The following is a 27,093-nucleotide window of genomic DNA, read 5'->3' as shown; positions in this document are numbered from 1 at the left end:
TCATATTTTCCCTGTGTATTACTCCCTACCAGTACAAAAACATCTCAACCTTTCAAAACCAATTTTTCTCTGAAATGTAGCCGGCCTGCGTTATCGATTTTTCAGAAGAAGACTTTTTAAATAAACACAAAGTGAGTTTATATTGAATAAATAAGAAGGTTGAGTAACAGAAGTACTTCTTTTATGATTCTTTAATCGAAAACAATGAGAATCGCGTGTGTTAAAAAAGGCCGGTGGCAGTAGTAACATTGGAGGGAAATTGTTCGCAATTCTGTGACGAAACATCATATAAATCAGTGAATTTGAAGTGAATATGTGAAGAGGAGAGAAGATAGAAATAACAAAAGGAGAACTTAAAGGTGGTGGTTTGCGAATCACCACTTCCTTATTCTTAACTTGCCACCGAGGCAATTTTTTTGCCCCTCCGCCTTCCTCGTTCCCAATTAATTGTTGAAACTCCGATATATCTTCGAAGAAGAAATTTATGCCCCAAGTGCACAATTAAAGGTTCAAGCCCGAAAGTGGGTAGAAAATTTCATTACCCTATTAAGTTCAGCAGTATTATGCTAACTACACGGCCGATCCTTAAAGAAGATTTATTCTAATTGCAGTTTGATTTCGAACGTGATCCAATATTTCCTTATTGATGACTTATTTGCTGGCCCTAATTATCGTCACGTATTTCTTAGCATAAGTTGGTAACATTGTTAGAGTTACGAGACCGAAAAGTAAGTCAATATGTACAAATTGCAATTAGTTCGAGCAACTCTTGAGAACAGTATATTTTATAGTATTTTTTATTCATTTTCGACCAAAACTTACCTGTCTGAACTTATTTATACATATCCGAAATCATACCGTAATCAACGAAGCTGTACACTGCCACCTGGTTCAATTAAGTTCTCCCTACCAATGCAAAATAACCCAAATAGGAACAGTGTGTGTCTGTGCTAGGAAAGTGAGCAGCGAAATGTACAATACCCTCATAGTATTATTATTAGCGAGTTCATGTTCGTATACACACATTTTTTGTCGATCGTCCATGCCGAGAATTAGCCCCATACAGTTTTTTCTTCACTCCCTACAAGTATTTTCATTTAGAGACAATCATGCACAGTTACGAGAAGAAGTCAGTTCTAAATAGGATTTAAGAAAATATTAATTGGCCATGAAAGAGAAACTCCAATGCGGAATAAATGGCTCAAAAGATCTGCAACATACTCAAAATACGATGGGGTATCAAAAAGTTTTGCCTGTTGAGGTATAATTTGTTTAATAATGGAAAGATTGAAACAATGAACATACATATAGTTTGCCTGTAGTGTCCTCTACGCAGAGTTACCTTTACACACAGTTGCCATCACGTTCGATGCATTTGTGTCAGAGTTTAGCGAGCCCTCGAAACCAGTTTGGAAAAATTCCACAGAACACTCCCTGCCTCACTGTTCAGAGCTGTAGGTCATCGAATCTCATGCCACGAAGCACAGACTTAGCTCAGACTTTATGGTATCCCAAACTCTCAATCATTGCATATGCTGACCCATAGGACATGTGCACTGCATCAGAAATTTCCTGGATGGTGATGCGTCTGTCCTCTCGAATGAGCTCATCATCCCTGTGGCGGTTGTCGTCGGTCAACGACGTTGATATGGCCTGCCACTCCTTGTCATGTCCACACTTTCGGTTTCTCCTACTATGAACTTAACTACTTAAGTCTGAGCTAAGTCTGTGCTTCGTGGCATGAGATTCGATGACCTACAGGAGGTTAAAACAGCTCCGAACAGTGGGGCAGGGAGTGTTCTGTGGAATTTTTCCAAACTGGTTTTGAGGGCTGGATAAAACGCTGGCACAAATGCATCGAACGTGATGGAAACTGCGCGTAAGGGTAACTCTTGAGTAGAGGGCACTGCAGGCAAACTATATGTATGCTCATTGTTTCAATCTTTCCATTATTAAACAAATTATACCTCAACAGGCAAAATTTTTTGATACCTCCTGGTATATTAGAGGAAAGGAGAATTTTTTCGTGAAGCACAGCCCCTTTTCTGCAAATGGATGTACACATATGTAGCCTACGTAGTATTTTATGTTAGCGTGCAGTAACGATAAGAACCTCTCAAAATCCGGTCCTTACCTCTCCCCCTTCCCTCTCGAGACAGCGGTTACCGACTTGGGAACATTCCACGTGCAAATATCAGGGTTTGTTAAAGGTCTAGAAATTTTAAATAAATCCAATTCCGGTCCTGGAGAGAAAATAAGCAAGCATAAATGTGTTCTGGACCGTAAAGAACCTTTTTATCTGTAAAGTATTTCATTTCGGTACAGGAACCTTATCCTGTTTAATTTAAATACGGTGCAGAAACCTTTTTTCCGGATCAATTTAAATACGGTCAAGGAACCGTTTTTTCAATGAAACAATACGCAACTTGGACCGAATTCAAATTGTGCGAGAAGAAAGGTTCCGGTCCTCTGCAGCAGAACCCAATAGAACCCATTAGAATTTTTAGGTTCTTGGGCCTTTAACAACCCTGAAAAATATTAGTTCCTGAATTGGGAACTTTCGTCATAGTTTCCGACTTGTAACGTCACCATTGCAAAGTTCACTTAAGTTTCTCTCTTCCAATAAGTGTTCAAGACTTTGAAATTCATCAAAGTCACTGTACTTATCTTCGCTATTGTAGCCTCACTTGTTCAGGTTTTGTTTACACCTTGACACCCCTGTCCTCAGTCTATTTGTTTTCCTAGTACTACATGGGAGGGAGTAACAAGCATACAGGGTCTGTATTTTAAGTAATGAGAATAAATCCAGAAAACAAAATTTATTACAGATATCGCTACAAACCTTTAGTAGTCTTCAAAGTATGCCCCTTGAGCGTCAACACACTAAGGCATGCGAGTTTTCCGCGCGTCGTACGCTCCCTGAAAGTCAGCAACTGGAACAGCCTTCAGAGCACGCGTGCAAGCCGCTTTGACCGCATCCAGGGTTCCGTGGTGGTGTCCTTGGAGGGCTGTTTTCACTCTGGGAAAGAGGAAAAAATCTGCAGGGGCAAGGTCGGGGCTGTAGGGAGGCTGAGGAATCGCTGTGATGCCAGATTTCGTCAGGAACTCTCTAACCACGAAGCACGTGTGACATGGCGCATTGTCATGATGGAGCTTCCAATCGGCGGCAATTTCTGGTCGCACTCGGTTGACCCGTCTCTTCAACCTTTCTAACACCCCCACGTAGAAGGAGCCATTGACTGTCTGTCATGCAGGCACAAATTCCGCGTGGACCACACCTTTCTTGCCGAAAAACTCAATCAGCAATGCTTTGTTTCTGGACTTGGACATGCGCGCCTTTTTTGGTCGAGGCGACTGCGGAGTGTGCCATGCGGTGCTCTGCCGTTTTGTTTCGGGATCGTACTCGAAGATCCAACTTTCATCTCCGGTAATGACATTGTCAAAAAACTGCGGGTTGTCTTCATTGCGTTCCAAAAGATCTTGCGACACGACCGCGCGGTTGTGCAATTACTCGTTCGTCAAAACTTTCGGGACGAACTTGGAGGAAATTTTTCTCATCCCAAGATCCTCGGTGATGATTTTGTGAACAACCATTTTATCGAGTCCTAGCGGATCCACGATAAACCGCACACTGACATGCTTGTCCGCGTTCAGCAAATCTCGCACACGTTGTTCGTTGTCTCTGGTTCTTGAGGTTGACGGGCGCCCTGCGCGGGGTTCGTCCTCCACGCTCTCCCGGCCTTCTTTGAACATTTTGTGCCACCGAAACACTTGCGCTTGTGATAAACTGTCACTGCCGTACGCTTGCCGAATCATTTCCAGCGTTGCTGCACCAGATTTTCCAAGGTGCACACAAAATTTGATCGCGTACCGCTGTTACATGCTTTGCTGCATTTTGCTCTTGCACACACTACTTTGCAGACGTCCACGCCACGCGTGATCATGCCTCAACGGACGCCAGCAGGCAACTGCCCCTTGGAGCGCTTTCAAGGTCACGCCCCCCACTACCGACTCCAACCGGTCCCAGCGCGCTCTGACGTCTAGTCGCGGCAGAAAAAAAATATTCTCATTACTTAAAATACAGACCCTGTATGGTTCTTCTTTGATGCTACCCCAGATGTTTGTAGATGATAATTTTTTCACAGTTAAGAAATTATTATTTTTCCCTTCTTAAAATTATGATCTTAAGCCTGCATTACACGGAACTGGATTTACAGTAGGTATGCCCTAGTTTGCGCTGGACTGGCTACCAATTTGCTAGTTTTCGCCTCACACGATACTTGTCAGCGTACTTGTCGATAGACTTTTGTTCCCATACGAGGGAAGTTGTAATGGCGGCCGCGTGAGAATTAAACAATGTATCACTTCAAATTTTTAAAAGCCGATAACTATTCAACCGAGAGGAATAACGTTTCACATAAAACGTTATTATGTACAAAACAATGACGCTGCTTAAATACATACTTTACAACGTTTACTGTTCACGTATGGAAGAATATTTTAGTTGTTTCAAATGTAAACACCGTGCACTCAGCATAGATGGTGTAACTCAACGCGCCTTTCATGCTGTATACGTTATACATTGCTGGAGTAACACTCGGAAACCACAGACACAAGCGCTCCTTTGCACACTCACATGGCGAAACTTTGCTCTGCTTGGCTATTCCACAGAATCCAGTAGAGGAAAGCAAGTAGCAATTAGAACATGTCCTATTCCTCCAAACCAGTCAAGCAGTCAGCCAGGCGGCCATGATTGCTACCTAGAAAGTTAGTTCAGTGCCAACTAGGGCATTCCTACTAGAAATCCAGTTCCGTGTGATAGGGGCTTAATACTAAAGATCTCACGATCATATATTCTCGCATAGGACGAAACCTATTCTACCGTGCGAACCTCCCCTCGCCCGTTGTCGCCTTGTAATCAAGGCGGAGGCACATAGTGGTTCGGATCCCACTTTAAACTCTAGGTCCAGTCCCGATTAGCCTTACTGTGCATAAAGGGGATTGAAAACATCAAATCAAATGATTCTACCGCACATGGTCGCTGGTCTGGCGTGTTTAATGGTAAACTCACCACCAAAAGCCCAACCCTCTTTTCTCTGGTTGAAAAGAAAATCTATGTAAAAATGTATAAGGTGGCATGGAAATTTCAGAAAAGGCTCGTTGTTTCTTTCTAATTGATTGGAAAACATTTACAGGATACCGAAGTTGTCAGAATGGTGGTTATTGATTCAATTCATTATTCACTTTCCTGCATTATTTTAATTTGAATTCCAGCTCAGTTTTGCTCTTGAAACAGAAAAAGAAGCCATCAATACTTTCGCTTTAATCGTGTGGAATTATCGAAGACGAGCAAGTTACAAATGCCTTTCTTTTACTAATTAAAACCGCAATCGTATCTATGTTTTCATATCAAAATAGTTGCAAAAGCCTTTCCGATTTTTTTTATACATAAAACCGCTTATTGGTGTAAAGTGGTAGCTACTTATTACGTCAAGCATGAAATGTTGAAACGCTAGGTTCATTTTTTCAGAAAAGACGTTCATTTTTCTCGATAAGTGTGCGATTAAAACCCACAATAACCATGTTCTTTCCAAATGTTTTTGAAACCTCATTATTGTACGAAATTAGATGATTTCACAGAAGGGAAATTAATCTTCAACAAACAAAAAACTGCGATAAATTACATTCAGCGCCAATTAAAAGTTGCCGGAACTTGTGTGCACTTTTAATTAACCCCATTGAACTCTTTCAAACAAATATCCGCTTTTGATAAACGTTAACAGAAAGGAGATTTCCCATTATGTCCCTGAAGAAAAATATCTCCTTTGACCATAAATTCATCGGGTATCAATAATAGTAGCAGAATAATGACACTCTTGTTCATTTAAATAAGATAAAAAAATATTATCAAGGTAATAATAATGAACAATAGCGTATTTAACACGATATTATCGGGCTCCAGGGTCACATAAAGTCTTCGACTAGAGAACTTATTAAACTCAGTTCTAAAAATCGGATGTTAATGTTATATCAATGAAATTTATACACAACACAGAAATAGCTGTTTATTTTTTATAGCGAACAATATTAATTTCCGGTGAAAATTTTAAAACTTGCATATTTCTTTCTAATGTACTCACAATTTTTGAAATTGTTCGCTGATTGAACTCTTTCTAGATAGATTCAGATGGATTAATATACTTCTTATTCTTATATTATGCAGCAGTAACTCAATTAATTATTGTCAACAATACATCCAATCCTTTACGTTACGTTAGGGTGGAGTGGCACATTCAAAACTGAACAAAAAATGTGACACATGGTGTACTGAGGGTTTTCCACCCCCTGGTTTAAGTGGTTATGACAATCTCAAGTTTTATAGATAATTGTTTGTAACAGCCATGCTGATGGGGTTGTTCAGATGCTGCAGTAATAAAATAATTGTGAATTGATTTACTAGTAAGTTCATTGAATTGAATTATTGTTTTATGTCCACTTTATATACAGATAGGCTAATTGGGACTGGACCTAGAGTTTAGAGTGGGATCCGAACCACTGTGCATCCACCGGGTATCGAACCAGGGAACCTTTGATTACAAGGCGACAACATTACCACATTTTTTTTAAAGGAATACCCCCTAAACGGTAGTATCCCCACATTATTCTCAATTTTCACATATATAAATTTTCTCTATATTCTTATTGGGACAAACACAGACATCCATGTCTTACCTGGTATTCGTACCCGGAACCCCTGGCGTCGTAGCGCGTTGTGATAACCACTACGCCATCGGAGAGGCCCCAATAGGAATAGTAAGTTCAAGCTAAGTTATTTGTACTTCGAATTTCAAACAAACTTTGGCATTTCTATTAATACAATGCTGTTGAAGCTCTTGTTGTATGCAACATAATCCGCTGGTATTCGATACTTGTTTGTACTTGCTCAAAGCCACAGAGTGAAAAGTTGGTCTGCAACTAAACATCACGGGAAACAATGCTCATTGTTGATATGTTCATAACAATCTATAAAAGCACTTCTGAGCCAACGGGCGAAAGCGAACTTCCACTGTGTAAATCTACTCGGTAACAAAGCAGATGCTTTGTGTAAATATAGAGTAAATTGTTTTGGAAATAGCTCTGGATGTTTCTATTTATGCATCGGCCATTCGGTATTTCAAAGTCGTTGGCATTGCTAAGTGAGTAAAAGTCTGAACAAGCCTGCTGTTTTATATTTCTAAATATACATTTCGCATTGTTCTCTGGCTTTGATGTTCTGCCAAGATATACTTCATGCTTTGTACATTGTAAAGGGTAAAATACAGTCAAATCCTATTTTTCAGTTGTTATAAGCAGCGGCGCAGGAAAAGGGGGGGGGGTACAAGGCAGGCCTCTAAATTAAAATGTTCACGAAACTGAACGCTTTCCAATCGTTAACATGGTGTTGTCTTTTTTGTCTTATTAATTATCATTAAATCATCGATATTACCGACTAGTGAAATGATGCGCTGTATTGCAATTAGTAATAGTTAATATTTAAATATTTTCTTGAACATCAAACGGTGAAAAAATAGATTGGGCACTAGTATTGTGGAATTTTCTTCTCTCAAAAAAAAAAAAAAAAAAAAAGCAGAAATCGTGAATGGTAGCTACTCACCTCGCCCAACTGAGGAAAAATGTCCACTTTATGCCGTTAGGTTAATCAGGGAAATGAGAAGAAGAAAATATGAAACAAAAAGGAATGACGATAAAAAGATAAGCCGGATTTGTGTAAACAATAACAATATGGCCTCCCAGATGGCGCAGTGGTATGGTCGTCGCCTTGTAATCAAGGGGTCCCTGGTTCGATACCTGATGGAGGCACATAGTGGTTCGGATCCCACTTTAATCTAAACTATAGGTCCAGCCCCGATTAGCCTTACTGTGCATAAAATGGACTTTACAAAACACCGACTCAAAGAACAGTAATAATAATTAACGAATAAAAAGGTAAGAACTAAAACCACAAGGCATAAACATAGATGCCATCATATTATGCTAAGCCCCCCGCTGCAAAAACACATCTCGTAAAGGGGGAGTTTATGTGAAGGTTGTAATATGTACTATTAAATAGTATTAACAATTTAGTTCACACTGAAAAGGAAAATGCATTGAAGTGTCTAAACAAAACACCTTAATGAACTGGAACGGTCCTATGCCATTTCTGACGAGACTGAACGGGAGGTTCGAGATTTTCACGTACCGAAACGTCGTTTCGGTCTGCTCCAGGCCATTTCGAGTCCTGGTACCAGGGGTATATTTTGTGTGAAACCCTGAAGCAGTTTGTTCATAGATTTATCATTTATACTATACAACTAAAAGAAGTACAGCTAAATCAAAATGCAAAACTGAATGTACAGTCAAGGACAGTTCTGGGTTCTAACAATCCCATTGACTCTTAATGGGATCGTTACAACCCAGAACTGTCCGTGACTGTACATGCATGTTAAAACGAAGGCTCACGTTACTTTTAATGCATCTTCCACAAAGATCTTTCATAGTAGAATCTGAACTGTAGATCACGTTTTATGTATCGATCGATCTCGAGATAAAGAACACGAATATGCGAGTGTATGGTGTTAGAAAAATGTTCTATGTCTTTGTACTTTTGATAGAGTTTCATATTGTATCTAATTCTCCATTGATTTCCTTTTTTAATGGTCCAAATATTTTTCTCTCAAATGCATTTAATTAGTGTCCATGTTTCACACCCTCGTCAGTACTGGTTTCGCCAATGTTTTGTACGATGTCAGTTTTACATGTCTGTGCACATCTTTATTTTTCATTATGATATGTATGCATGATTTGTATAGCGTAGTGTGAATTATTTACAATTGCAATCTTGTTTGTATTTCTTTCTCGTCTTTGGTTTTATTTGTTATTAATGTGCCTGGATATATAAAGTGATTCCAATTCTCTATATTCAATTGGATTTCTTTTCCCTTCCTTTATGTGGGTTGTAGCATCACTTTTTATGTATCTGTACTTATATGTAATCATACTGGTATTCCAGCTTCATTACGATTGTTACTTTGCTGTAATCTCTTTGATTCAGCCTGTGACGTAATGATATTGCTGAACATGGTCAATTTTTACCTGTAATCTTGATGAAATCTTCGAAGGCTTCTCGAAATGGCTTCTTCCCCCTTAAAGAGTTTCACCTCTGAATGAACTAAAACATCTCCAAAAGATTGTATAGGTAGGTATACGGCGAAGCAGGTGTAGAGATAAAGATGATATATGAAAGTGCCGCCGTTGTATAGCCAATTTGGAAAATGTACTGCATGCAGTCTTTGGTAGATGTCGTCGGTGTTTTCTTGGGAAAGTGCCAGTTGCTGCTGTTTCCAATTTTTCGCCATCATAAACTTTCTTACTGGCACAAACCTACACATCCATGAGGCTAATTCGTGTTCAAGATGTGTGCTGCGACAAAGTTAGCTGAGTATAAGGAAATACTGAAGATCTCCTCCAATTAATCTCGAAGACCCACTAAATTTCAGAGATTCAACTTTTAGGTATGTTGTTTTCGACTCACCACACTCTGAATCATATGCTTTCAAGCCTCGTGCACACTGGAAGACCAGGTCAATGCAACGCTCGGTAACCATCGTCTGGTATTCTACTGGTCATCAGTAAAGAACGTATTTTTATGAATAAAATTTTAGGAAAATATGAAATTGAAAATGCCAAAATATGAAGAAATATGAACATTTATTTCGAAGTACTTCTACATGTTTCAAATATAAATGAAATAAACGACATTGGTCACAAAATTACTTCCTCAGTATACACTGCACATCATACGCAGAACTCCTATTTATTGCAGTAAATAACGACAAGTTTATTCATGCTGTCCGGAAGCAGTTTAAATCTTCTGTCTGTCAAAGTAGTTTTGCATGATGAAAAGCTTTGCTTGACATCACATGAAGTGATAGGAGCATACTTGTATCGAGCTACATTCTCTACATTAATATCTGCTGGAATAGGTGTGCGCTTACCATCTAGTACATCCCTTACTTGGAGGAAGATCGAATATGATGTGTTGTTTTGAATAACATTTTCCATTTTAGCAAAAGCCCTTCTTCTTATACAGGGTGGCTCAATAATTCACTTAACACCCCCAGTACAAGGCCACTGCAGCGCGCAACATGGAAATGGTGATGACCAATCGTTATCAGGCCAAGGGGGAACCACATTGACGCAACCCACACGGTCGACGGCCATATTGATGTCCGCCATCTTGAATTCAACTTCAGAATTTTAAATGGGAAGGGGGTCGTGCGACATATCAAAATGGGCTAGAATTTCACGAGAAATGCAATGGTGAAGGTTTTTTCGACGTATCTTTAACCAGTAAAACGTTATGACTGAATTCTTGTACCAATTTGCTCCTTTTCGAGGTGTTAGAAAAATGCCTTAAAATTTGTTTAGCGCTTCGGTAATGCATCGAGATCAAAGTGACGTCTATGGAGAGACGTTCGCATGCCATTGCACATTATTTTAATCGGATACATCCATGAAGAGCTGTGCATTATGAATGGTTGTCCCGAACAATTTACAGTGTGACGCTTCCATTGAATTAAAAGTCCTTCACAGTGACAAGGCTAATGTTTATGTTCATAGTCATTCTCAGCAATCGCTGAAGATAAACATAGATTTATGACCTAAGGCAACAAATATACCGTAAACATATTGTTGGCGTTTCCACGAAGATTTGTATAATATAATTAAGACAACTTCGGCATAAAACATTAAAATATAAACAAGATATGAAGAATTTGGTAAAATATGAAGCTTTTTTCAAAATATACTGCTGGACAAAAAAACCGGACACTTGCATTTTTTGTGATAACGCATAAATTCTGATTCAGTTGACATTTGAATTTTCTTGAAGTTTTTCTGTAGAAGCGTCGTTTCCTTGACTCCTATCTGTTTTATAGTTGTGGTAATGGCGTAGTGCGATGATTTGGTATCTATTACCTCTGCAACTGTCGCTCGAGGTTCGGTCTGTGATGGCAGTTCAGTTACGAACTGAGTGTTGTGGTCCTTAGAAGGGCCGACAGAATTTTGGTCCTTAGAAGGGCCGTCAGGATTTTGGTCCTCAGAAGGGCCTATCATTAATTGTTGGTCCTAAAAGGGCCGTTTTGCTATGACATTTCGTGTTATATCTGGGTTGTTTTGGTTGTCTGTTTAGACCATTTCTGTGATTATGTCGACTAGTGCCTGTAGGACTATGAGTGTTCTTTCTTTCTCGTCCTTTGATTTTTCGATCTTGTCTTTCGCCGTTTTGATGAGCGTTCTTGTTTTCGTTTCTTGTAGTTTTTCCAGTAACCATTTGATGCTGTCATTTGCCTCTTTTTGCTCTTCAGTTGGAGTTTGAAGTGTCTGGCTATAATTCATGGTAGTCGGTGGTGTAGTCTGCGCAGGTGGCTTCTCTTGTGGTAAGCTGAATGGTAGTTGTTTCTGTTGTTCCTTCCCTTCATTTGGCTTGGGTTTTGGTTTCATCTGATGTATTGATTGGAACATTTTACAGCCCCTGTAGTTGGCCGGATGGTTTCCTCCACAGTTGCAGCATCTTGCAGGGAGTTTTCGGTCTTTCTTTTGGCATTCTGCTGTGAAATGATTGTTTGCACATTTCACACATCTTGGTTGAGCCTTGCATTGGCTCTGGGAATGCCCTATCCTCTGGCATCTGTGGCATTGCAGTATACCTGGAGAGCGGTATGGTTCCACTTTCATCTCATAGTTCAGGAGGTGATCTTGGCTGTAGATATTTCTTGTTGTCTCGCCTTTCTTCAGTGTAACTAGGTACAGTGGCATCGGTGTTTTGATGAAGGTTTTCGGATCTCTTTTCTTCATCTGTTGAACTTGTTCTACTTGGTAGTGCTGCGCTGCTAGCTCTGTCTGTATTTCTTTTGTTGGTAGGTCGATTGGCAGATGTCGGAGTACTACTTTAACAGGCCTCTCTCGGCGTGGTTTATCGGTGGCGTAGCTGAGCGAGTGCTCTTTGCAGTGGTTAAGGAGCTTGTTGTATGCTGATCTGGTGTTGGCTTGTATCTTCATTCCATCATGTAGAATTCGGATCGTGGCTTGTTTGTCATCTATTACCTTTGTCACCGAAGTGACAAATTGATGGCTTCTATCTGCGTTGTAGATGTAGACTGCTGGTAACTTGGCTGTCAGTCGCTCGATTGTCTCTTCATCGTGATCTGAGAACGTTTGATACGTGTTTGTTGTGTCGATTGGCTTGACTATCGGTGGTGATCTAGCTCGTACTGGCTTCTTAGGATGTATGAATGGCTCGTCCATGTCTTCTTCTACTTCGGAAGAATTGCAGGGGAACTCCCTTTTCTTGGTTTGCATCTCGCGTGGAGTGTCAGGTTTTGATTGTTCTTCCTTGGACATTGGCATGAAGAAGTCTTCATTCCCTCTGGTTGATTGGCCAGGTTGTGGTGTTGATTGTGCCTGTTCTCGCTCTTCTTCTTCTCTCTTCCTCGCCTCCTCCTTCTCTCGGTCTCTCACTTTCTTCCTTTCCTGCTTCCAGAGTTCATGGGCTTCTCTTTGTTCTTTGGTCAATGGCTTCCTTGGATTCCATGGTCGGACGAATGGCGGTCCGCCTCCTCGGCGTTGCTCGTAAACGTTTCTCTGCATCTTGTCTCCTCTCTTCTTGCTGCCCTGGGCAAACAATACGTCTGATTCGAAGGCTAACTAAATGTTGCAGAAATTATTGGAAATAAAAAACCTGAATATATTCAACAGAAAGCAAATTAAAATTTATTGTTAATAAGTTAAATTAGAACATAAACGAAAGTTACAGAAAACTACCAAAAAAAATTAGAAAAAAAAATCTTAGCAATATTTTGTTTTAATATTGTTAAGTGCTACTGGTGGGGTATATAAGCTGTCTAGTAGCGGGTGTTACCTCCCCTGCCATCAATTACAGCTTGTAACCTCCGTGGCATACTTCGAATAAGGTTGGCAATCACTTATTGGTCCAATTGCTCCCATTCTTCTTGAATAGCAAGTCTTAGCTCTTCAATTGTTCCTGGAACTATTGCACGGTTTCTGATATGTCGTTTCAGTTGATCCCAGACATGCTCTATCAGATTTAGGTCCAGACTTTGTGGTGGCCATTCTCATCGAGTAATCCCAACTTTGTCCAGGTACTCCGTGACAATATTTGCAATGTGAGGACGCGCATTGTCATGCATAAAAACAAAATCTGGGCCTATGAATGGTGCATATGGTACTACATGATCTGCAAAACATTCTGTAATATACCTGCGAGCTGTCATTGCCCCATTCTCTACAAGAACCAACTCTGTACGTCCTTGTAAAAAAATACCTCCCCAGACCATTACACCACCGCCTCGAAAGGGTGTTATTTCAACGAAACAACATTGTGCATAACGCTCACTAGGTCTTCTGTACACTTGTTCACACCCGTCTGATGAACGTAGGTTGAATTTTGACTCATCGGAGAATAAAACCTTTTCTCACTGCTCCACATTCCAATGTAAGTGTTGTGTAGCAAATTCCAGTCTTCGCTTCCGGTGACGTGCTAACAACCTGGGACGTGTAGCCGGCCTCCGAGATGATAAACCACTTTCATTTAGTCTTCTACGAACTGTTCGTGAAGAAACCACAGCTCTATGAACATTTCTCAAACGCCGTGCCACAATATTTGAAGTCGTACGATGGTTCCGTTAAGACTATGATACACATGAAACGATCTTCCCGTGCTGTTGTGCATCGTTTCCGACCAGAACCCGGTCTTCTACCATAGGAAAAAGTTGCATCATACCGTCTGAGAGCTTCATTGATAGTACTTTGTGCTATATTTAGCACCCTAGCAATATACGACCATCATCACGAAGAGCTACTGCTTTTACTACCTCTTCACGTCTCATTTTCAAGCTAGCAAACTTACAATACACTTGCAAGATAAACACCAGCAATGACAATATCAATAATATCTGTTACTATGGTTACTATGAACCAAAATTCATGCCTCTCTAGACATTAAACAAAATAACATCAACAGGAATTGAAAATCAATAAATTAAAACAAAATTGCATGAAATTAATTTTGAGCCTACTAGGTGTCCCAAATAAGTAAATACGAGTAAATAAATAAATAAATAGTAAATGGAAAACTATGCAAAATGTTCAATAATGAATGTTCAATTGTTCAATACTTAACTGAGAGCGTAATTCATAAGTAATTGCAATTCAGATGTCAAATATTAAGGTGTCCGGTATTTTTTGTCCAGCAGTATATTATCAAAATATGAAGAAGAAAAAAAATCATGTGCAATGGAGTCTATGCCTATCGGAACGTATAGATCTCAAGTTTTTTCGCTGTCCGGTAAAAATAGAGAATATCGTATCACTCTAAAGAATGATGGGATCAGAACCAGTCACTTTGCAATTAATTGCTGGGTGATGTAAGTTTTTCGTCATTCATCCTCTGATCAGAGCACTCGTCATTGGCATGACGAGTTAACGCTTGGCAATACGAAAGGTACAAATAAGATTTAGGAATGAATCAACTAGAAAAGACAATGGTCACTCGTTGGGTTTTGTGAACCTTTGAACCTGAATCATGGCTGGGTGTTAGGATAGTTACCTGTCTATCTGATGTATGAAGATAATTACGATGAATAAAATATACGAAGTCCTCTGTTGGCTTCTCTATAGGTTGACCAGCGCGTCGTCTCACTTTTGCTCCACTGCTCTCCTAACCTCTCCACTCTCCTCAATTCCAATCCAAAGTCAGTCCCCTCTCAGCTTGTCTCACCTCTACATTCCCTAGGCCATGGAGCTCTTCCTCCATGCCGAATCGTGCTTTTAATTGCCACTATGCAAACCGCTGACTCCATAGGCAGAAGAAACTACCTGTTTCCTGAATAGCTCAGGAGGTTTGCATAGCACAACACTGTGCATTGTTTACATGCCTCAGAGGCTGAGACAACTGAGAAAAACCAGTGAATGCCCTGGTCAACATGAAGCATTCAGAGAGGCTTTTTAAAATAAACATATAATCTTAGGGATTGATACGATATGAAATTTCATAAAAATCCGTTTAGTCACCTGTATTCATAGTTTTTATGTTCAATATTCCTTTCTTCCCATCAAGTCATCCAAAAGTTGTGTTGCTTTGCACCTGATTTCAGTTAACGCTTCGTGGAATTGTCTTATTCATTTTGTACTTCATGCAAGTCGTAAACTATAATTTCTGTTCGAGTACTATAATTTTAACGAAGACAACAAGTAAATATACCCACACTACGTAGCTAAATAATTGAAAATCTATACTCTGTTCCGTCTATCTCAGGAGCAAGCGAATGAAAACACGTTTGTGCGCAAGTACTGACGCGAGACGGCTCCACCAATGAACACATGACAGGGAATGGGATTGCATGGAGGAAGGGAAAGCGAGTTTGCAGCAGCGTGTACTGCTTCGCTCAGCCACTCAATTCCTCCCCTTCTCTGCCATAACGCTGTTGTTCTCTCGTGTGCCACGTTCAAAGACTCCCTTGTCGAAGAGTTACTGTACATAACGCAATGGACTATATTAGTGTGGCGTCACATTGAGTTCAAACAAACCCGTCACGTGTTGCTCAGGCATCCGATCCAGAAACCGCAGCCAATAGGAGCCGTCGATGAGGTAAGGTGAGGCTGCTGTGTTCCCACCAGATATCACTGTATCACCAGATATCACAACAGGGACGGAAAGTGTTGCTAAAACCAAGGAAAGGAACGCGCGAGAGAGAATGGGGCTACATGGAGAGCGGTAACGTGACTGCAGCGTTTGCGTTTCGCTCATTTCTACCTTGTACCTTAGATTCTCGAGACAGCCAGCACCTGGATTAGTCTTTCATGCTCACAAGTGGATAATTGTTTATCGTCAGGTCCGTATTCGATCCAAGTTGCGTATTGTTTCATTTCAATAACGAACTTGGACCCTATTTAAACTGATTCGGAAAAAAAGGTTAGCTATTGGACCGTATTTAAATTGGTTCGGAAAATGGGTTCCCGGACCGTATTTAAATTCATTCAGAAAAAAGTTTCTGGACCGTATTTAAATTGATCGGGAAAAAAGGTTCCAGGACCGAATTGAAATACTTTACAGATAAAAAGGTTCTTTACGGTCCAGAATGCATTTACGCTTGATGATTTTCTCTCCTGGACCTGAATTGAATTAATTTAAAATTCCTATACCTTTAACTGAGCCGCGGTGGCTCAGTCGGTAACGCGTCTGACTACCATGCTAAAGGTCCCGGTTCGATCCCCGGCCGGTTCAAATCCGGGAACTTTTCTAACGTTGGAAGCGGCCCCGGCGCCCACCCAGCGTCGAATAACATGAGTACCCGGGGGAAACCCTGTGGGGTAAAGGCGGTCAGGGGCGTGGTGCTGATCACATCATCCCCACTCACAACCGGATCAAGAAAGTGTGGGGCGTTACCCCCACACCCCCTATACGCCTTCATGGCGTGGTGCTAAGCACAGGGGAACACTTTACCTTTTTTTTACCTTTTAATTTTAACTACCCTGCTATTGACACAATTCCCCAGAGTTATGTTATTTTTAAATATGTATATGTGTGTGAGTGTGTGTCAGTTGGTCTGCAATAAACACATTGAGCGGAAGGACGTGACCTTCGCCCGCCTATTAAAAAGTAACAATTAATAGAATCTTCATTTTTTAAGTCTATCCAGACTCTCTCACATGGGATCCATGAGTATTACACGGCAAATTGTCCATCACCATGTTCGTGCACTTTATTTGATCCAATAAGAGCTTCAAGAATTAAAAGAAAACTCAAAACAAGATGTTGGAAAACTTCTGCACCAGCGTACATAAAAATCCATCGCTTAAAAACACACAGGATGTAAGAGAAAAATTAATGAAAATAGTCATGGACAATTTGCCAAGAATTACTAGTGGATCCCACTGTACGCACAGCCAGAATAGCCCTCTGTGGGGTTTATGTTGTTTCTCCTGCCCACATCCTCAGTGTCACAATTAGTCAGTTGTGTAAGAAAAGCTACTTTACAATGAAACAAATACCAGAGAAGTATTAATATGATTCATGAATACGTCCTGGGTTTGCTTATTTCTGTAAGCATAATTTTTAAATTGAAGTAGGTAAAGTGCGCGTCAAATCTCCTGCATATGGCCTTGAACGGCTGAACAGCACCAGCGAATCACAGACGTGCGGCGTTGCCGTGCTCTCCTTGACAAGGCGTTTCGCTCAACCACGCTGTCTCTTTTCCGTGTGAGATTTCGACATGGCACCGCTGCAGTGCGCTGCTATTGGCTATCGCTATATGCAGGAGATTTGACGCGCACTCTAGTGTTGTCAAGTTTAAAAAAGGAAAGTGGGACTCATGGAGGAAACGTCTATGTTGTACCCGCTACAAAAGAAACTGGCACAGTTTCCCTATGGATTCTAGTTAGTGGTATTCACAGCTGCTCGTCCAGGTGTTAAATTAAAGGCCCTCCAAGCTCCCAAGAAAGTTTGCAAACAACCCTAGTTTATTATAGTCGTCCCCTGAATAGATGTAGCTTTCATACCGACACTGCGGCTTCTTAAGTCGCAAATCTCTCGAGGAAAGCCTCGAAGTCGACCCCCCACCCCCTTCCTTCCAACTTGTGAATTATATTTATCCAAGCGTTTGGTCTAATTTAAAGCTTTCAGTAGCGCTTTTGTTTCAGAAGAGGCAATCATTCTTCTATAACTGTGAGGTGTTTTTCTGTGCATTTCTTTCTCTCTTGTAGTTTTAATTTATCTTTCGAGTGGAACCAACGGTAAGAGAGAATTTGTTCATTGGCTTACGCAATGCAGCTATACTTGTGTTTTTCTTTTCTTAGAGGAGCGATTAATGTAGTGGTGTGCTCAAAGGTAGGAGATTGGGATGTATTCTAACTCCCAATTTACCTAACTTTTCTAATAAAGAATTTGAGTTGTATGAAAAGTTAATAAAACACAGAATTTAGTCAATTCCTAGACGCCCCACTGGTTAAACATATCTACTCGAGGACTCGGGATACCCATTCAACCATGTTAAATACAAATTTACCATATTTAGTTGTTTCTCATACCAGTATCACATTTCTTTTAAAAAATTGTTCCTTTGTAAATCCTTTCTTCTTCCTGGAGGCCCAGTGCTGGGATCTCCCTCCCACTCTCGCTTAATTCCGGGCTTGGTATCAATAAGAACATGAAAATGTGATATCCTCTTTGTGTTTTTTTGCTATAATTTAAAGAAGCTGAGGTGGGTCAGCTGGTAAGGCGTTTGACTGCCACAGGGGGAGGGAGACAAGTGTGTGGATTTTTCCGACAATGTTCCTACATAAAGTTTTTTTTTTTTTTAAAAAAAATGATCTACATATATCCTGTTCGATAGACACCTGGGAGGACAACCCTAGGAAGGGAGCGTTAAGACAGCTGAAGTAAAATGCTGATCACATCACCTCTATACCTTCTGCTGAACTGGAGGCTGGAAAGCGACGTTATTAGCAATTTAACATTCTGTTCGAATGTGTTCGGTTGCTATCGTTTACTTTTGTGTCCCAAGGTGCCACTCAGCAAATTAGAATCGTACACACGCTACTGTAAGTGCATAGTCCCCCCCCCCAAATAAAATGAAGGTCGATTGACCTTTTCTCGCTTCGTTTCCAAGCAACACTTGGCAACGTTGTCTGAAACAGCGATGTTGTTCCTGGAGCGGAACGTCCCAAGTAAAATTGCCACCCGCTCTTGCACATACAATTGGCAGATAGATTTAACTTTCAAGGTCACCGCACCCACCTTTTGTTTTGGCATTAAATAGTGAAGTGAGACCCTTCCTCAGTCCCTTCTTTGTGCATTTATGGCACTCTACGATGCGCAGGGAAAAGTTTGGTGAATACCGTTTATGGATAAATTTCACTTTCCTACACTGCAGACTCCACTGAGACAAATCATAGGAGTGGGTAAAGTGATGGATTTACATTGGGAGATACTAGGTTCAAACCTGCAAATTGTTCATCCTGATTGAGATGTCCCCGCCGATTGGGTTCCAAAATTGGGAGAGCAAGGAAAGTTTACTGAGGCCTTTGCTTACCATGAATGCTGGGATAGTATGAGTACTTTCAATCCATTTGTCTCTTCCTTCCCATTTTTCGACCTATTATTTTTCATGTCGCGGCTAGTCTAACTGTATAAATAAATATGCATTTGTAGCAAGTCAAAAGGCAAAGAAATCCATTGAGACAATTTTAGATACAACACAATAGTTTTCAAACGCACCGTGGAAAATAATCGAACTTTTAACTTGACGAAAGGAATAACTTATTCCTCGTGTCAAGCAGTAATAAATATAGGATCCTCCCTCCTTTGGCAATGGACTTGACGCAGTAAGCCATAAAAAGAATAAATTTAATTCAAGGTAAATTTCCTTTGCTACATATCTTCCGTGGTATTTAATTACCAAGTTTTCCTTGCTAATTGTGCAGCAACGAGACGAACTGGACGACTAATTTCATGGTGTATTATTGTGTTTTAAAAATGACAAAATGAATAATATCTATAAGTCTCACAATGCGATGTACGTAAAACAATCGCAAACTTAAGATTTTTTGTCCGAGAATGAAGCTATCTGGCAACATTGTGCTAGCTATCCTGTGCGATCTTCAACGTTTTAGTTTTGAATCTTTTGAGTTTCGATTTTCAATTGTTCAATGGCGGAATGCTGTGTGAACAAGTAGTACTGTGGAGGGAAGGGAAGTGAACTTGTGTATGTGTGTGACATGTGTGGAACCTGCAGTTGTAACGTGCGGAAAGACAAGTTGCGCAATTGACGTATGTGCTGCAGGATGACAAAACAGAAGAAGCATGCAGAAAGTCCTTCTAAGCCTAAGCACAAAAAGACTGTCACTTTCGCTACAAATTCGTTAGAAAAGAAATTTCATGTCGACAGAGTTCCTTCGCCGAGAAGGTTTAGATTTGGAATTCGTAAGTATGCAGTATAATGGCCAATGGCTTAGAATATACGAATGTTACAATCTATTTTATCACATATTCTTTGTAGTTGTGTTGCACTTGTCAATTTGTATGCGGTGGTTAACTTGTAAGATTCATTTGGATTTTTTCGAACAGAATTCTATGTGACTAACACTCAATGCGCTGTTATCTCTGCAACTGTTTGTTGTGGGTGGTGTGTGTGATTATTTGGCAGTTACACTGAGATTTGTGCGGCATGGCAAGAGTAGATTTTGGTTATATTTGAACTTTGCCTGCCTAGTAAGAGTAAACAAGATTCGCGTTTTCAATATAACTTACAAATTATGGCACAAACCAATGTACTATTTCACAGCTTTCATTACATATGCTTGCGACTTTTCTTATATACCGAAATGTTGCCTTCAAATAAGTTAAAATGTTTGTGTAAGGACTGTCATGCTTGGTCGTTACTGTTTGTCCATATTTGTTTTAAAGATCATTTCAAAGCAATAATGTGCAAACTCTTTAAAAATTATAAGATATTTCTGTTCAGAACTTGCTCACATAATACATAGTTTCATATGCAATCAGTAATGAAGTTTTAGTACTTAAAACATTTTCTCTCTCGCGAGTAGTAAATGAGAATCTGCGAAGTATTTTTGGTCATTGTCTCGATTAGGAATTTACCCTTGTACTTATTCCAGCAAAAAATCTGTTTCTTCCATACCCATGAAAGAGTAGAATAATATTTCTGCTATTGGCAGCTAAAATAAGATTAATCAACGATCGTGTTCTCCATCAACAGACACATGAAAAAGTGACGAACGTCAATGAAAAAATACTTCGCCTTGGCTTAATTCCAATTTGAGAATTGGTACGAACGGTTGGTTATTCTGCGGTCAATTTCTGTTGGCATCCAAAGTATGGTACAGATAAATAGTTGTATAATTTGATCAATAAAAATGAGAAGCGACGTAGCTTACTAATCGGTTTTTGTAACTGCATGCTGTTGTAATAGAAACGTGATGTCCATTGGAAACAACAATACAAAATAAATAGTGTTTGAGGAACATATTGTATTAAAATGACTTTCACATTAGTAATTTTACACATTTTTTTAAATAACCACACGTTCTCATGTAATTTTTTAAAATAACGTATACTTTTGACATACTTTTGTTTTAGTACAATATTAATTTGAAATATTAGATACAAAATTAAAACCTTACGTTTTACACGTAAATAGTTTAAAATGCCTTGAATGAAGTATTTACATAAATAAACACTGTAGCTAAAGTACGCAAACTGGATGAGGTTTAGCAGTGGCAGTGATTCGGTTCCAAAACTTGGAGGGGGGGAAAGGTAGTTTACTTTCCCTCGGTAGAAAAGGGTTAGCATAGTGCGGGCCGCGGGTGTAAAAGTGGCAAAAAGTTGGGGGCAACTGGGCCCCCTCCACGCCGCCACTGATGTTTAGTAAGTAGATTTGTGAGGAGGATTTAGTAGATAATGTTTTGAGCATCATGAACGTATGTAATTTCTGCATCGCAATTAAATGTTATGGTCATATCAAATGATAATTATAAATTTATGCTAAGAAGGAAGAGATTAGACTCAACAAATAATTTTGAAATAGGATTAAAAATGAATTTCATTTACATCTAAAGATAAATATTTGCCTTTCTTTATGTAGAGAAAAGTACACATGAAGTAATTTTGTTTGGTGCACCTATATACCTATATAGAATACTCAAGGAAACCGTATTATGCCTGAAAATATATTGAAAATAAAGAGAATTGTATGAAATATTTAAAATGCTCTTGAGTTAGGGAAATTAAATGTTATTTTGAATTTGCCAGGTTTAGAGTTTGAAAGAAAGGTCTTCTTGTTGTGAGATACTCTATTCGTGTTCTTACAAATTATGTTTTGTTCGTTTGTATTGAGCATTGTTGAATAAACTTGATTCATTTGAATACCATGCAAAGTTGGACTCTAGACATGGAATGATCCGGAAATTAATTCCAAAATACATAACACACCTGGGAAAGTCGGAGAATTTTGTTTTTGGTACGCAAAACAGTGCTCGAATGTGTTTCTTTGTTGAATTGGTCGTTAATATCGTAACTGATAAAGATATTACCACTAAGAACAGATGCCTTCATCCGCCATGACAGCTCCAGGAATGGGTTGAATTATTTTGCCGTTGGGTGTACTCACCATGCAAACAAGTTGCACATACGGGAAGTACATTAGCGCTATTGAATTATTACTGAACGTTCAATTACGCACATTTCGATACTAGTGTGGATCGGCATGCGTACAAGTCAAATGTCGCTGCCTGTCGATTAGCGTTAGAGACGAGAAAATGTAATGGTTTCTTAAATAAGCATTCCCATGTCCTCTTGATTGGTGCAGTAGTTTTACATTATTGCCTTGTACGAGAAGGAATGCGGTTTCAGATCCCGCAGGGGAACAATTTGGTGCTTCTTATCACCTTTTGAAATGCGGGTCATGTACCGATTAGCCACTCTGTGCGTAAAGTCTACTTAAACTTTTTATAGAGCGAGTTGGTGGTAGGAATTCGAAAAGGCCTATATGTTCCTCAATAATAAACATACACATATTCGCATGTCAGTTAGTGATTGATTGAGTTTCCCGGACCCTGTGGCCGAGTGTTTAGCACATCGCGCCAAGGGTCCCGGGTGCGAATCCTGCTCGGGTTTGGTTGTTTGTGAATGTCCATTCATCAATTTCATCATTTCATCACTCATCCCCATCTTCGCAAATTAGCCAAGAGGCGCAAAACGCGAAGTAAATTAAACTAAATCAATCAATCATTTAGTTTATTTTACTTAGCTTTTCGGCCCGTTTGTCTAATCGCGAAGATGAGAATGGGTGATGAAATGATGAAATTGATGAAGTGATACTCGCAAACACCAATGCCCGGGCCGGTATTCTCATCCCGGGACCCCTTGAGTCGTAGCGCGCTGTGCTAACAACTCCGCCACGGAAGCCGGCGCATGTCGGTTCAAACAAACAGTTTTCACCTGTTTTAACTATATAATTTTTCTTAGTAATTGTCAAGGTTTGTACGTAATAAAAATAACGATTTAATGAATAAAGTAAATTATAAGTTAGAGATTATTAAATTCTTATGAAATGGAATATTTTCATGTAATAATTGCTCATGTTTTGTTGTCAAATGTCAAGCAGCATCAATTAAACGGAGGTAGCAGGCTTGTTAACTATTTACATCAGCTTCACGTTTAGAAACTCTTTAAGCACGTACTAGTAACATTATATATATATATATATATATATATATATATATATATATATATATATAGATTATATAATATTGATGAGGTATAATGAGAGAAGTTAGAGAAGAGGCTCGTTTAATGCTCTCTTCACTCTGTTCATTAACCTGTCGCCTTCATCGATTGCCTTCAAGTTATCCCAGGAATGCGCTGCATTTCATATTGCTTCAATACTGAAGTTATACGAGAGGTTACGAAAGTAGTCTTGCCGATAGAGGACTGGAGGAGTAAACAACCTCTATAATGAGAGCGATGTCCTTCCGGACTTCGCATTTATGCTCATACCGGACTATACCGCGTTTGTTACAACCTGTCCCGGTTCCCGCGCTAGCTGGTCGCTGGCTTTTCTCCGTGCTGGGGAAAGTCAAAGCCAGGCAGCCAATTAAAATATGCAACGTCGCAACAGCGTCTACGTAAGCGCCTCTCTTCTGGCTTCCATTCGCTCCTTGCTGTCCAACAGACGAATTTTTCCTCGTTTCTCATTGGCACCGAAACTGTCGAGCGATCGCTAACGCGGGAAAAGGGACAGGTTCTAACAAACGCGGTATAGTCCGGTATGAGCATAAATGCGAAGTCCGGAAGGGCATCGTTCTCATTCGCTCACAGTTTTACTCAGATACTTCTTCGATACACTTGGCGCGGGATAACGGAGGACAAGTTGGTCAGAGTCGAAGTGCGGACTCTGACATATATAGCTAAACTTTAATTTTCTGTCGGCACAGTGTCCATCGTTTCTTTAATTATTCTCCCATTTGGGTCACTCTTGAGCTGTAGTCCTGAACACTACATTTTCAGCTCGGTTCCTGATTTATTTTCTCTGCGTTGAAATAATAGTGTTTATTCAGTCACTGACCACATTATTTGGCACTTGAAGTGCACCTCCCTCTTGTGAAAATATCGCAACTAAAAGAGAGATGGAAACATTACTAAAGTCAAATTACCACTTCAATTAATGAAAGGCCTGTTCTAAACCTTCAAGATGACTACTCACCGGGAATTCCGGGAATTATGCGTGAATTTTTCTCCGTAGGCGTGAAAAGTTGTAACTTTTATTAATACAAATCTGTTTGAACTTATACATTTTATAAATGCCCTGAGGCACAGTATAGATTCTTTTTTTTATCAAGGAAAATAAATTTGCAACAGAATTCTCTCAATTCGTTAAATTTGTCAGTGTCTTTCTGACGGACGGAAGATTATTTCAAAATAAGACATCTTGAAGTTGATTACGTAAATTGGAGTTTGAAATTCTTATACAATTAACAATTTTTTTATAGATTAGTCTATCCCATAATATTTGCGACTTGTTTTTGTAGATGTATTTCGGTTCTGAGTATGTAATATAGCAAATGCAAACTCCGCACCTTAAATGAAATATTTTAAATAGACCGTTTAATTGAATTGAATTTGAATTTTTGGATACATTGGAATCACACAGACCCTTTATATTGTTAATATAAATATTTTTGTGTACGCATGTGTACAGAAGCTGTAATACATAAGGTTGAAATAGAGAAAGCATGTGCTTGTACCCTTGAATTTCCGGAAAGTCCGCCTTGAAAACCGGGAATTATTCTTGAATATTGTCATGATCTCAGAGTGGCCACCCTGACCCTTCTCGTGTCATGCTAAGCATTATTGGACATTGTATCATAAACATAGCGGTTAGCGAAAGACGCTGTTAGGGATGTAGGGGAAAGTCTTGCAGTACCGACCACCAGAAGTATTTTGATTATAACGTTTGTTAAACTGAAAGAACTGAGAATTTCAAAGCAATTTTCTATTCTTCCAGAATTCCTTTGCTATAAAATAGATATTATATATTTTATATTTACTTGTAAATAGCTGCATATTGAGAAAAATAAAAATGTATTATTTTCGACAGACTGAAAAATGTCGTCCAGTACCGACCACCAAATATGGACGACAGTGAAATACAAAACAATTATTAAAATAAATAAAACAAGAAACCATTTACATTAGTAATGTCTGCCCAATTCTAATAACTATATTTTGTAATACTGTGATATGCAATAATTAAATTGATGATTTAGCTTTAGATGCTGTGCCAAATCATATGCGATTTTTTTGAATCCTTCATCTACAGCCACCTTCATAACTGCTTTCGGCCAATTTCCTATTTTCATCTCCTTCGGTGTTGCCATTTTCCTCTGCACTGATAAAAAAAAGGATCTGGCCACTCACTATCTTCAAATTAGACCACATTTTCTTCTACAGTTAATATTGGTCGGTACTGGACGACGATGGGGTAACACACTTGTTACCTTGCAGGTGATGGCACACTATGTAGTGAATATATTGCATAACTTTTACCATAAACATTAAGCTAACACATGTACCTTTCACGGCCATTGCAAAACACATGATGGACTTACCTTAGAAAGAACCAATGGTGTCATAAAGATAACTTTTCTCACTCAAAATATCGTTAAACGTATTCAACACCTCGCAGTTCCCTAACTACTGAACAAAAGACATCGCGCCCGAACTATGTGAGGTATGACTACAGGATCCCTCCACGTGTCACTGTCATAGGCGTAGCTAGAACTTTATATTTGGGTGTGCACAAAGAGAAAAAATGAGGTTTTGTACCTTTTTATTAGCATATTTTGCAACACAATCACTTGGCTCTTTAATTGCACTGATGTAAAGGAATATAAATTCACTAAATGACAGTGTGAAAATTTCTGAATATATGTAGTAGAAAAAATCAAATTGCATAGAAATTACACACACAAAATGCTCATAAATGTTGCAAACAAATACATCAAAATACACGTCATCTATAACAAGAGACGTCTCTCAAAAGGTACAATGTTCTTAAACTCATCAATAACTTCATTTACATCAATAGACTAGGCCTAAGCTTTTTCCTGTTCCACAAATAGCAAGAGCAGGGCTTCCAATCTATCCTGCTTCTGAGTTGCTCTTAATTTAGTTTTAACTTGGGTAAGCTTGGAGAAAGCTCTCTCACACGTGCAGCTTGTGACAGGTATAGAAGAAAAGCGCTGCAGTACAGAGTAGAATGCAGTAAATATCTTCTTTCTCCAATGACATCAAAAAATCGAAAATCTATAGACACCCGTTTCATCAGCGATAATGCACACGTTTGTACCAAGTAATGACATTTTCAACTTACAAACTGCCGCTCTTATTGAAATATCTGTATTTAATTCTCTTTAATAAAGCAGCCCATTAGGGTGTGCCTAGGCACACCGGGCACACCCCGTAGCTACGCCTATGGTCACTGTAGTGCCCTGCAATCTATCAGCGGAAATGAGAACTGTTAGCCGGTCAGTAGTGTAAGACTTTCCCCTAATGATTGTTGCTTTGCAGATGTAATCAAGTACGTATTAGTTTCTCTTCGTCCTTAACTTAATAGTTTTGGGCTAATGAGGGTAAGGCGACTGCAAGCTGTGATCCTTTACAAAAAATGACCTCTGAAGCTTGTATTCTTAAGTTCTGATTCTTTAAAAATCAATTAATCAAACGCACAGCCGAGACCTTGGCAGGCACCAAAATATCCGCCAATCATTTCCACCTTGCTACCTTTCGCTCTTTCTAAGAGCAGTGCAGCCGCCTGTTGGATATGTTTTCTTGTTATGGAAGTTTTTCCTCGCCCTTAAAAGGGATTTCCTCCACCTCGATCCCTTTCTTCGACTGTAACGGAATCGAAGAATGCCCGGGAAAGAAATCCATACGGATCCGTGGGAAATTACAATTCAGAG

The 27,093-nt window shown here is 39.5% G+C and overlaps 1 protein-coding gene across 3 annotated transcripts in view; it reads left to right on the top strand.

The window, feature by feature from the left end:
- kcc (solute carrier family 12 member kcc) overlaps positions 1-27,093 on the top strand; it is a 390,816-nt gene that overhangs the window by 172,645 nt on the left and 191,078 nt on the right. The window contains exon 1 of one of the 3 annotated variants that reach the window (XM_083138921.1): positions 19,828-20,038. The exons of the other annotated variants lie outside the window; for them this stretch is intronic. Within the exon in view, the coding sequence (XP_082995047.1) occupies positions 19,888-20,038 (151 nt within the window). The 5' untranslated portion in view covers positions 19,828-19,887. Of the gene's footprint in view, positions 1-19,827; positions 20,039-27,093 lie in introns of those variants that run through there. 3 annotated transcript variants of the gene reach the window in all.

The sequence above is a fragment of the Lepisma saccharinum genome, chromosome 17 (assembly GCF_977018435.1).
Source record: "Lepisma saccharinum chromosome 17, izLepSacc3.1, whole genome shotgun sequence".
In the NCBI taxonomy this organism is placed as follows: domain Eukaryota; kingdom Metazoa; phylum Arthropoda; class Insecta; order Zygentoma; family Lepismatidae; genus Lepisma; species Lepisma saccharinum.
The sequence above is the reverse complement of the archived record's forward strand: the minus strand, read 5'-3'. Positions and strand labels throughout refer to the sequence as shown.